Source organism: Centruroides sculpturatus, unplaced genomic scaffold (genome assembly GCF_000671375.1).
Source record: "Centruroides sculpturatus isolate CEXI.00-Female unplaced genomic scaffold, Cexi_2.0 scaffold198, whole genome shotgun sequence".
Lineage (NCBI taxonomy): Eukaryota > Metazoa > Arthropoda > Arachnida > Scorpiones > Buthidae > Centruroides > Centruroides sculpturatus.
Window position 1 is genome coordinate 445,956 of NW_019384454.1, and position 14,427 is coordinate 460,382.

Consider the following 14,427-nt stretch of genomic DNA (forward strand, 5'->3'; position numbering starts at 1 on the left):
GCTACATATTCTACACATGTACAAAATACATCCATCACTCATTGCATTCTTCCAAAACACTATGCAGCACTGGAGAACAACACTACATCTCAGGATTAGTAACACTTCCATACAAACAAACGAAATATTCATTAGGCGAGGAATTTTTCAAGGAGATTCGTTGAGTCCTCTCCGGTTCTGCCTAGCCCTGAATCCATTATCAAACATGTTAAACAACACGCAATACGGCTACAATATCAGACACGAAAAAACAACACAGTTTACACTGTCACATCTCATGTACATGGACGACATAAAACTTTATGCATCCACACAAAAACAACTTCATCAACTCCTACAAATCACACATTCATACACCAAGGACATACAAATGGAGTTTGGCTTAGACAAATGCAAAAAACTTCCCATAGAAAAAGGAATCCTGATGAAAAAAGATTGGAAATGGAGACATTATTGAATCCATGTAAGAGGGTGAGTTCTACAAATATTTAGGATTCCAACAGGCCAAACTAACAGAACATACACAAATAAAGCAAAGATTAATTAATTAAAGAATACCAAAGTAGGTTAAATGCCATTCTCAAAACACAGCTAAATGCAAAACACACAGTTAAAGCAATAAACACATATGTCATCCCAGTACTCACATACTCTTTTGGAGTTATACATTGGACTCACACAGCTATCGAGCAACTCCAAAGGAAAACAAGAACAACGCTTACTAAGCATAAACAACATCATCCTAAATCAGCCACAGAAAGATTAACCCTTCCACGTAAAGATGGCGGACGTGGCCTGATTGACATAGTTAACCTTCACTACNCTTCTTCTTTATTAATAAAAAAGGACATGTGCTTTTTGGATACGTTACTACCATTTCTGAATATCATTACTGTTATTATATAAGAAACTTGACTTTTATATTATTGGACACATGCAACTTCTGGCTCATAAAGGTCTGTATGTCTGTACAGTACATTAGATTAAAACAATAACGCGACAATCAAGTGATACCATCAATTTTGGTTAAAGAATCAATTATTTTTTAACAAAAATATTAAAAGTCTATTTTTCAGATACTTTCCTGTCAACAGTTTAATTACATTTTTTTTTAATATTTATTTTTCGATTTTTGTTTTAACGTTTAATAAAAATTGATATTAAATAAGGTTTTAAAACAATTATTAATCATGTAGAATAAATTCTGTTATCATTCGTTATTCTAAAATTAACTTACTTTTAAAATACTAACAACACCTTGGAAAACAATTTATATTTTTATTTAGTCTAGACAATCATTAGACGTTTAAATTGTACTGAAAGTGTCAAATAAGAATGTTAAAGTATCTTAGAAAAATTTCATTATTTAAACTCGTAAGATTAATGGATTTTTATTAAACATTTTAAATTTTTATTTTGATTTATAATCTGTTTTTTGTTTACAATATGTAAATTATATTAAAGAATAATTATAAATATTTGTCATATCTTAATTTTAATTTACCACATACTATTTTTATACGTAGACGTTGTAAATAAATAAATTGAGTAGCCTACTTGCAAAGGATTTATTTCGATGATTCAATCTATCAAGTTTAATTGAATATATATATCCGAGTGGCTTATAAAATAATTATTTAATCGTGGTAATTTATAATTGATTATTATTTAGCAAACGTTTAAATTAATAAAGATTAAATAATATTTTAAATAAATTTGTTAACTAAAAATCTAGTATTTCTCATAAGAAAAAAAAAATCATGTTATACAGTATTTAGCAATCCTTTATTTTGAATGGATCATTACTTTGAATGTTTGATATGAAAGGGAAAAATTCACATAGAAACAAAATTCAACATATTTATTAACTATTTATTATTAATAAACACGAATTATAAACGTAAATAAATAAATTATTATAAATATTCCTTATAATCAAATATATAAATATTATCAAGTGTCTAAAGTAATGAATCAGATATTTTATCGATTAGTTGAAAATAACAAAAATTTTACACAAAAATATTTATTTTAAAATTTTTATTCTTTTTCATGCTTTGATTTCGTTTCAATAAAAGCGAAAATATTAAATATTTTGTTAATAAATAATTAAACGCATTACTTAAAATATAAAATTAAAGATTTTAAGCTTATCAATTATAATTTTAAACAAATCATTTAATTATTTTGATTTTTAAACATTGTAGTCATTATTAATTAATACGTTTTTAAAGTAATCTTATTATGTGTAAAGGTGTTTTTTCTAATCAAATATGAAAATCTACTATACATTCCTAAACAATCTCCAATTAATGAAAATTTTATAAGATTTATTATATATTCTTTCGTTGTTTAATGCAATTCTTAAATCTTTATAATGTACTTTAATATTAAGAAGAGTTTTTAATAATAATATATTCGAATTCATGGATAAATTCACCAAAGTATTTATTTAATTATAATTTTTCATTCCAATTTGTAGTGCCTGGAAGGGCTTTTAAATATCTACTATCACAGGGTAGCCATATTGTTTCGAGGAAAGATTACCATATCTAATCGTATTTGATAAATTTTGCCTAAAACTAAACAGCTGACGCGAACCCACTCCGTTTGTTTGTCCACTAAAATGTTCGTAATGAAAAGATTTGCAATTTCAGTAACGTAAATTTCTAAATTCTTAGATAAATTCTTCTAAAACAGTGAATTTTTAAAATATTTTCTAAAAAAAACTAAAATAAATTAATATTGATATGTTTCAGATACTTTTAATGTAGACAACATTATATTCTAAATATCGGGTGAATGTATTTAAAGTGTGGCTATTCAACGTTATCTAGAGACGTATTTAACAGATCCAAATGCAACCGATGGCAATGTTTCGGGATATGCCGAACACATTACCATAAAAAATTAGTACCAAACTTATCACTATAGCAGTTTTGGCGCTGCGAGCAACAAATATTTTATTTGTATCAGATACTCGTGCTATAGAGAGATATTAGCAATGCAAGGTATAACGCTGGATGTGATTCCTATCTCTCGCTCAATGTGTATGAAATTTTAAAGGTATAAAACCTAAAGTCGACGAAGAATATGCTCGACGGTCGACTGTAAATGATTCTTTGCGATGTTCCGACACGCAGTGTGATACTATCTTTCGAGGCAGCCGTATTTGCGACACGTCCTCGATAAATCACTGTTTTTAAGTGTCCCTACAAAGGCAACTGCTTTTTCGTTGTCTCGAATTACATAGAAATTCACAATACGATCCTTACAAATACGCTGTATAGTATTAAAGCAAATATACAGATTGACAATTAGAGAGATATTTTGTTTGATCATTTAAATAATTTCTCACTACAGAGAAAATTGTATAATATATACTCGTACCGAATATATACAATAATAATATAATAGATAATAAATTAATTAAAGTTAAATAAAATGCTCATAGTTAATAATATTATGTCTGAGTAGCAATTCATATGTTATATAGGTAACGTTAAACAGAATATTTATAAAAGTTTAGTATATTAGAATAAATTTTAATCTATTAATACAATCTAATGAATATAAATAATTTTTCTTTTTCTAAATGAATAAAAATGCATAAGCGAATCTATTCTTTTCCATTTCTAAATTGATTTAACGAAAAATGTGTACGACAGTGATACTGCTGAAAAATTTCGACAAAAATAGTCGTAAGGTCAAATTTCGTAAATCGTCGAATAATAAAGCATCATTATAACAATCTTAATGGCGTTTAAAGAATATTTATAGACCTAATATTTATCAAAAGATTACAGATAAAGTAAATTGTGAACTTTAGGATTTAAACTGTTAAATTTCTACAAATAATATGTCCTTCAATTCAATAGAAGGATCATTGTAGTCATTGTTAAATATCATTAGATTAGTCGAGATCAAATAAACTATTATAATTTATTAAACTTATCTTTCTTTGATAATCTACAAAATCAAAACTGCTACATATAAATGGATGTGCAATAAAAAAGTTCGAAAACTTTTTCTAAAGAAAAAATATAAGAAATACGATCGTTTTATTACGATAATGAAAAAAATTATCGCTACAATGAAAACTTTTGGTAGAAATTGCATCGATACAATCGAATATAAAAGAGAATGCGAACTGGAAAAGTAGGTGTTTGAGTAAGTGCGAGAATAAAAGTTATCGTGGGAATACCAGTTTGTGAATAGTGGTCTTATAATGTGAATGGAATGAAGGCAGCAAAGAGTTTGATGGATTCTTTCCAATTTCATACTGCTACAAAAAATAAAGAGAAAACATTTTTGAATAATTTGTATTATAAATCAGCAAACTGAAAATAGCAATTCATCTACGAGATAAAAAAAAATAATGGATCATTTTTAATTAATGCCATACGCATTATGTTAATATAAAAAAAAGATATCAAGTACTGTATTTAGAAATTTAATTAGAAATGTTTTATAACGAATTTTATTAGATTAATGTAAATAATTTGGAGTTAACGAAACGAAAATAACTTTTTTTTTTAAATGTTTAAGAAAATAAAAGAGAAAAAATGGCGCGGAAGAATGACTAGATTTAGATGGATTACGAATTTTATCATAGTAATAAATAATATTTAAATAAGAGAGAAACGTATGAGGATTGCTACCATGAGGATTACATTAATATTTCTTCTCGTATAATTTTAATTTATTTGAAATTATACGAGAAGAAATCTTAAGCTACGAATGTTTAAAAGTAATTGAAAAATATATTTTCGCGATTTAAAGAACCATAAAAATTTTTCATTTAAAAAAAGTAAATAAATTTTCTTCCTATCTTTAATTGTACTCTTAGTTATCTTCGTATTGTTTTATTATATTCTCGAATATCTTGTTTATTTGCATTAGTATAGAACATAAGTCATATTTAAGTATCGTTTACGTCAACGTTTACTTCTTAATTAAAATTCTTTCCAATATCGAAAACATTCTCCATTTTCTGTATCGACAACAAATTTTTAAAGTATCAGTTTCCGAATTTTTAATTATTTTAAACGAAATAATAAATTCGAATTTTCAAAAAAAAGAGGAAAATTTATTTTATAATTCAGTCAAAACAGTAAATAAATTACAGTATATTCTTTCAAAAAGCTCGAATTCTCCGAATTTGTATAAAGTGATTAGATTCGGAATTGATCGAAAATAATCGCCTATTGCGAATAAACCGTAAAATAATATAATTATTCGAATTTTCTGTTTAAATTACATTTTTTTTTATATTTTACAAGATAAATGGGCATCTATTTTAAAAGTGGATAAATTAATCTAATTTATAAATGCCCAGTATTGTATAATTCAATATTGGGTATTTCGGCAATGACTCTTTCGATTTTAATAATTCAATTCATTTAGTTGCTTGGAAAGAGAATATAAAATTATCAGATAAATATATTTTTTATATTATTTAAAATTTAAGAATTTTCCAACAAAAGAAAAAGAAAAATAGTAAATATAGATATCAATCGATTATAATTTCAAATTACACTGTATTCGATTATTTATGTATACGTCGTCTATAAATTCGATTTCGAATTTTATTATGATTACTTTGTAACTTAAATAAATCTGATGTGGACATTTGAAAAGGTTTTAAAATATTAATTAATTTTCTTCAATTTAAATATATTTTTTGTAACAAAATTTGAAAATAATTACGATTTATCAATTGATTAATGTATAAAATCACGGAAAATTTCATTTACTTTTTAAAACAAAAATTCTTCCGAATAAGTTTTTATACGTGTTTTTTTTTGCCACGGAATTAATATTTATAAGAATAATCCCGGCTTCTTTATTTAAATATTCTTTAGAATAATTTATGTAACCCGCTATAAAAATTTTAAGCACTTTTAATTCTTAATTTAAAAATTTGTATTCTAATTCAAAAAAGAAAAAAATCTGGCTTTTATACTCGTATTTTAACTTGACATGTTTACAGCGATTCGATAATACTTTAGAAAAAAATTTTAATTGTCGGATTATGATCGAATTCGTCAGCCGAGTGTAAATAAATCCGATCGGAAGATATTTTATTATTTCGAAACGATTAAAAAATATTATTACAATGTAACACGCGATTAAAATCGGGCGATTGCTTATAATTTTGTCGGATATTAAATTTAAATAAGGAATATAGAAATCGATACGACGCAATTTTAAATAATTATTTCATTTTCTTTCGGACGACCTTAGAAATTCAAAGGAAATTTGAAAAATAACGCTTTACTCGGCCATCCCTTCCATTTACAAATCGAAAAACTTTAATTATTATCCAGGAAAAAAATCTAATAAGGTATAAACGAATAAAAGTAATCGGTCTTGTAATTTGTTTAACAATAAGCCGGGCCACTTCCGTTCGATCTGACGTCCTATTCGACCTTTGGCGTTCCGCACCTGATCTTCCATTCTTTTTTCCCCGGACCTACTCTAATTCGCTGGCGCCATCTACGGAGCTTCGACCGACGTCCGCCAGGGGCGGATTGGCTAGTCGCGGCATCGATCGGGCGGTGGATACCTGCACCGCGCAGCGGAGTAGGTGCGCCTATTGGTAGGCCTAGCAATGTCGGCGTAGCGGTCGTGGTTTACTCCCGCTGGATTATTCTACGGCGTCGGTTATGGCCGAGAGTTGATCGCGTACGGCCATGGTGGACCTCGGCGGATATGTCATCATCTTGGTTGAGACCACCGACAAGAAGATCAAACTTTACGGTCAGTCCTTTCTTTACTTCTTTTAAGAGAAAAGCCGTCTCCTCCCCATTATCCGAAAGAACGTGCCGGAGTTGGTTCTCCGTCCGCTTCCACATCCGCAAAAATTAAACGACGCTATTCTTTCCGCCCTCCGACGGTCGTGGCACCAATCCCCATTTTTGTCCTCCTTTTGGCGGGAACGCGATTAATCGATTGTTTCGAACCGGCGGCGCTCGAATGTAAATAAAATTAATTCGCGCCTCCCTCCTTCAATTAGTTTGGAGAAATACTCCGAGCGGAAACTATTCCTTTTTTCGTCCCTCGTTAACCACGCGTCTTAAATGTAATTCGTCTCATTTTTTTTTTAATTTTTACCCGTTTAAGTTAAGAGAAATCTGGCTCGGGAGGATTCCGGATATCGTAAGGTTAAAGGGGAAACGGAGGTCGGAGATAGTTTAGAAGGCACCTCCGAATCCAAATAGATCCGTACCCAAAGGGCATTCGTATCGAAGCATTCCTCGACGGTTTGCTTCATTCCTTTTATGGAAGAAACGAAGATGGAATTTTAAACCTTTAAAGTTATATTTGCGAAAGATATCGAAATACGCTTGCATTTTCTAGTTCTATCGAATATTTTATTGGAAAGACAGTAAAACTGGCGACGCTCGCTCGCTTAGCAGGTCGCTTGCACCTGACACCTGCATCGGGTGACATAGAGGTCCGGACGTCCTCCGGTGCCTTGGCGCGACCGAAATTTTCAAATGGTGAACCATTTGCAGGCGGGTGCCCAAAGAGTTTGGACGGGACATAGAATGATACGAAGTAAATCGTCAGATTCAGTTTTATAATTGAGTCGGTTTTAATTGTAAAAAAAAAAGTTCTCCCCGCTAACGTGTCCCGCATTCTTGTCGTTCTTTTTAAAATTCCTTTCTTTCTTTCTGGAATATACCGAGAGGGGAGAGCAAAAATTCTTTTGTTAGTGACACTAGGTCAAATAGCAAAATTCAAGCTCGTCTCTGTTTTAATGACCATCGTTTATTTTTTTAATTGCGAAACGTTAATTGCTAAAATATTAAAACATTGCGTAATTTTAACGATTTGAATGTTAAAGCAGCGCTCTCCTTAAAGATATCGACGATCGGTTAATACGGTTTTTCCAACGTTATTGGAATTGCATCGTCGGTAATAAATATTTTATGCTTATTTAACAAAACGCAATTAACTAGAAACCAAAAACGGGATGGGAGGAAAGTAAGTCTTTTATGGGTTTGCTTACAAGTGAAATATTTTTAGGATTTGGAGAATTTTTCTGGCGTCCGTTCGGATTTGTGCAGTTATATCGAGCATAAGAAAGGAATGGTTTCTGTTTGATTCTCTCTCGCTACTTGATAGCTAACCGTTTGTCGATCGATACCGAGCTTTCCTAGCATCCGGATCCCGGATGAATGACGTCACCACGACAACAGATGCAGCTGGAAAGACATTCGAGAGAAACGAGTGTTTATCACACCGTAGAAATAAGAGAGTCTAATATACAGATATTCTCGTCGTAAAAAATAACGTTCTGACCGTGCAATAACTACATTTCCAAATTGCTATTCGTAGCCAATAGTCATCTCTAAATTGAAATACCTTATTATATAAATATTTTGGCATATTTGAAATTATCCTTTTCTCCAGTAAATTTTTGAACGAAAAAAAAGTGGAAATTACGGAGAAAATTTAGTCGAAACGGACAAAAATTGAATGAAAATTGTCTATATATTTGAAAGATAGGGGAAAAAATAAATGAAATAGACGGTAGCCTTGAGGTGTATAGAGACGCTCCCTATTTCGGGTGAAAAACCTGCTCCAAGGTCACCACTCGGCGCTGTCGTCGACTCGTTTGAATGTCTTTTGTTCCAAATAATATCGGTATCCGATCGCGATCCTATACTAGATAAAACCAACCTGTTTAAGCTGTTCCGAAGTAACAATGTTAATGATAACCCCAACTTATTTCCTGAAAAAATCTATTGTTCGAACCTCTAGAAAAAAAATTTATAATGGAAATTTCGAAAATTGGTAATAACCATCTATGTTCTAACGTGTCTACAAATTACTTCATTTGGCATATGATGACCTCAGAGGTCACGCGGGCGTCTCTTTGTGGAGACGTGAAGGGTGTAGCGTGTTCTTTCTCGTTTCGTTCACTTCCTGGATCGAGTCTAAACAGAACGTTAATGTGGCATCGTTAAATCTCGTTTCGTCTTTTGTTTGCCTCTGGAAATATGGCAAAGACAATTATGAAAATGTTTTTCGTAAAAAAAAGAAACTAATTTATAGATTAATACAATTAAGAAATAAGAAACCTCGTATTAACGGTTTTAAAAATAAAAATAAGGCAATAAAATTTCACAATTTTTGACAATACATTTTTTCGGCGACAAACTACAAACTATTTGTTTATCATCGAGCAACGCTTATCGAACGAAACTTTAATACTTTATATTATAAAAATTAAATAACTTATTTATTTTTTATGAAATAATATGTTATACCGTAAATTTTTTTTAATAGATTTAGTTTTCCCTTCTCAGTCAAACATTCATTTTCTAGTCTTATCTAGTGAAGTTCCTTCCTTTTTGTACTTCTGTATTTTATTCTACTATTATATTGGAAAAAATATAATTACTTATCTTTATATAAATACAAAAAGTTTCACTCGTTTTGTTATTCATTTATATAAATTGAAGTTATTCGGTCAATACGACGAATGATTATTATTGCGCAACGAGACATAGAATTGCTCGAACAAAGGACTTGAAAACTTTTAAATAAATATTTATTCAATAAAATAAGCTTTTAGTGATTGTTGTTGCTATTTTCTCTCGATTTACATTTTGGTAAAACTAAGGCAATTTGTTACGGGGAAAACTCCAGACCATTAATAACGGTGTCATTACATATCGATAAAAAATAAATATTTAAGATTAAGGTTATCGCCAACGGATCGCGGTTAGAAAGAGAATCAAAAGCGATGGATAACAAATAACAAACCAATTTGTTTGATAAATTTATCTAAAATATAATAAAAAAAGTAGATCCAATCGGTTTTGGAATAATAAATAATGCACTCGGAAACCAACGAACCCGATATCTTTAAATTTTTATGTAACTATTTTATCTAAATCGAATTTTTACTGTACTATATCTTTTAAGATTTTAAATTTATAATTTATTGTGTAATATTTTTTAATCCCCGTTTTATAGAATTAGTTAAACAAAACTCTAAATACAATTATTAATATTTAATTATCAAAAAGAATGAACAAATTTTTTAGAATATTTTTAAATTAACAAGAATTTAAGTTTAAAAAAATGATCAAAATAATCGAACATTTTGATTGTTATCTACACAAAAGAACTTCAGTAAATTCAAGATTTCGGGGACATATAAAGAATATTGTCTCTCACCTTGGAGATACTTAAGCAGTTTTTCCATAGAACTGATGTTTAGGAAATGCAATTTACTAAATTAAACTCTAACGAAATCGCTATTAAAGGACGAAAAGATTTAAGTAATCTGTGCAAAAATATTTCGAGGCCGTTAATTTAATCGTAATTTAATATAATACGACGCTTAATCGTCTTATCTTATAAAATATATTTAGAAAGATATTTTATACATGGACTTACCAAAGTGTTTTTTTTTTTCTTTTAGATAATTTTACTTTTAATTTGAAACCATCACATAAATTAACGAAAATGTTTATATCAAATTTAAAAGTCTGCACCAGAGATTTACAACACGAGATATAATTTATTTAAAATTAAAATTAAAAGAAAATTAAAATGTCAGTATATATATATAAATGTATAACGTGTTATTCCATTTAAATAAATAATCATTATTGCGTCTTCCGTTCGGTTTGACGCATAGCGAAGGTAGGAATATTAATATATGAGTAGTAAAATAAATAAACATGAATTATGTTTTATTATAGGTATATAAAAAATAAAAGTATACAATATATAATATTATTATAATTGATGTTATCACGTAAGAAATAGTATTAATTAATAATATAAGTTCTTTTGTTTCTAAGATCTTTAGTGTTTGAATTTATCTAAGTACAGTATAACGACGAGAAGAAACTAATTAGTTGTTACGTATAATTATTTTCTAGTTAATACAATGCTATTTATTAATAATAAACGATAGTTTATCGAATTAGATCGCTTATTAAAATGAAATTTGAGTAAAATTATTGAGCCGAAACTATCAAAAAATTAATTCTTCTGTACATATTATCGAATTAAAAATATTTCATTCGTTTTCTTTGTGCCGAGTCTATGTAAAATGCATCGCCGATTACATAAGGTATAAAATTTAATACTTAATTATTAACCAGATCCGTAACAATTTAATCTTTGTTAATTACATTTACGTATGCATTTTTCGAATTTTTCCAATTAAATTTTAATTCTGTAAAGTATAAGTCAATTTAATAGAATCTTATAATTTTGAATTATTTACAAAAGCAATTTATATAAATCTGTACTTCATAAACGACTCGTCTTTTGCTACGTTAAAATTTTTAATTAAATATAAAAAGAATAAAATTAAATTAATATAAATTAACAAAAGTATTTATGCACTATAATACAGTATAATATAATATAATATCATAGGAAAAGATTGTACTGTATATTAAAGAAGAGTGTTAGATCCATAATTAACATACTGCATATATATAGAATAAATTGTTAAAAATTCAATTTTGTCTTTCATACTAAATCTTGTACCTTTATTAAAAATTAGCATTTATTGTGATTCACTCGATGATTATACGTTGAAAATAGTCTCTTATAATCAATAATTTAAAATAATAGCTATTCTCTCAACGATAATATTTTTAATCTACAAATTAATTAATAATTTAATTATAAAAATTGTTTATAGACAATCTTAAATTAGTTTTTTAAGAATTCAAAACAACTAAAAGAAGAAAATATATCGGTTGCTTATCAAATAAATCTTCGCTATCTTGAAATGAATGCATGGGCTTTTCATGAATTATCTAATAGTATCCAAGATCTTATCCTATAGAAAAGAAAATTAATTTAATCTAAAAATAAAAAAAACTATTTTATATATGTATATGCTTATATATTCATAATTTAATTGCAGTGAAAGAAAAGTATACCGGTCATTAGTGATATTATTATCAGTATTCTCTTGATAACAATTAAGTTAAATGCTGATCATATCTAGTATTATAGATGGAGATTTTATATTAATAACATCTGTAGACAATATATGCAAATCGTTGTGGTATTTTTTGTTGAAAAATGTCAAATTCTAAATAAATATAATAAATTTCTTTCGAGTTATAAAAATTACTCCACGCAGTATCATTTTTTACGAGTTTTTCACGTTTAAAACTATTCGTTTCGCAATATTTTAGAGAAGTTTAATGGTCCGAATGCAAAATAATTTTCTTGAGTAAAAAAAAGGTTTAAAATTAAAATCTTAATATAGTATTTGTATTTGAATTAAAAGTTGTTCAGAAACACCCGTTCATAAATAATCTTTGTATTTTTTAAAAATAAATATATAATTATTAATTTTGATACAGTACATTTGTGTGTTGCAAAACACGTTGTAGACAAGTAAGCTATTGTAGACGAAATTTAGTATTTAACAATCCATATCGTACTTACGACAATTAACTCTTAGTCATTATATAACTTAAGGCTACACGCACATAACATACATAACGATAATTTAATAATTTTAATATAGATTTATTCTGTTTTCCAGTAGTTTATTGTTAAATTACCTATAAATATTTTGTATTAATTAATATTCAAATATAAAATAATCTGTAATTTCAATAATAATAGATAATTTATTTATAGTTATCTATATTCAGTCATATAATATATTAATATTACAAGCTTATTGTTGTATAGGTCTATTAACAATGATTAAGATTATACAATGGTATTCGCTTGGCTAGTTACGGTTTAGAATTGCCCAATCATAAAAGAACAAAAGTCATCTTTACACAAGTTTCAATAACTAAAACTGTTTTTTAAGTTTAAATTAGTATAAAAAGCAAAGTAATATTTATTGCTTTAAAAAGAATCAAACCCTATTATTTACTTATTAAGTAAATTATTTATTGTCAATGCAATATCTTAATTATGTAGTTTTTATAATTCGCATTACGAGTTACTGTACTGTTTTTTTGCTTTTTTTAATAAGTATAAATGACGATTTATAATTATAAATCGATGTAATTAAATACTAATTTATAAAATAAAAATAATTACTCGTTGACTAAACGTTTTGTAAAAACTAAAATTGATAAAAATTATCAATAATAATAATATTGCGTACTGTTTAAAGTAAATGCATTATTAATTCTGATGTAATAATAAAAATAAATGTTCAATTTTACCAAAAATTGAGAATTTGCATAAAGTAAATTTGATAAATTACTGTTTATCATTATTCTAAACAATATATATATATATATTTTAATCTTTATTGAAGAAAATTAGAATTGACTTAAATACTCTTTATTTCGTTTAATACCCATTATGATTCGATATAATCTTTACAGTTCAGAAACTTTAAAAGATACCGAATTAAGAATATAAGGATTTTGTTAAATGGATCAAGTCAAATCGACGACTCGGCATGGCTATTTTTATTTATTACGACACTATCCGTTTTCCTCGTCTTTTCTTTCTGATAAAGTCGTTTTTCGCTTTAATTCTATTGATTTTTTTTTGTGAAAAAATGCTTAAAATATAAAATACGTAATCACCAATTTCACAAGATAAACGATAAAAATCTCAAAGCTTAACAATATTTTTATACACGTTTCACTTCTGGAGAATCTCTTAGACGCATTCCCTTGTAGATATACGTTCGATGCCTCGGGGATTTACGACAGAGTTTATAATAGTACCTTTGTTTCAATCCGTAGATAAAAGTTTTAAGATTATATCTCTTTAAAAAATTATAATTTTAATTGTCGATATTATCTATAATACATGTAATTACAATGATAAAAAGCGTTAATATAAAAATTAGTATTTGAAATATTGTAGATAGTTTATAATTTCCGATGTAAAAGAGAGAAGAATTAATGTTTAGGTACTGTAGTGACGTGTAGTCTAATGAAGGTAATGCTAAGGATTAATAACTATTATTTCACCTTTATAAATGAATTTCATTTGGAATTATGAGAAAAATTTAAGTAAAAATAAAACATTTTTTGATAAGAAATACATATTCAAGAAAATCCAACGCTAGTTTATGACTAAAATCATAAATAATGTAAAACGTGGAAATTCCTTTCGTATTCGACTTCGTAATATCACTTTACGATTTGAATTTGAAATCAGTCATTCCTGCATATAAATAAGCGGTGTATAAATATATATATATATATATAATTTTAAAAAATCATACGTAAATATTTATATAAAATCGCGAAGCAAACAGGAATTGATAATACTTGTGCAAATTTCAATAAAGCCATCGTTTACAGTTACAGCGGAATAAGTCGTACGGTTATAATTATTTTATTCCAATGATTTTATTTCGTATAAAAGTTATAATGATAGACTAACGTCTCTATTTAATTTCGCCAGATGGCGCCATATGCCTATAAGTAGCTAATGGAT

At 27.6% G+C, this 14,427-nt stretch overlaps 1 protein-coding gene across 1 annotated transcript in view; it reads left to right on the forward strand.

The window, feature by feature from the left end:
• Positions 1-6,529: 6,529 nt before the first annotated feature.
• LOC111620621 overlaps positions 6,530-14,427 on the forward strand; it is an 83,371-nt gene continuing 75,473 nt past the window's right edge. The window contains exon 1 of the mRNA XM_023362584.1: positions 6,530-6,762. Within this exon, the coding sequence (XP_023218352.1) occupies positions 6,696-6,762 (67 nt within the window). The 5' untranslated portion in view covers positions 6,530-6,695. The remainder of the gene's footprint in view (positions 6,763-14,427) is intronic.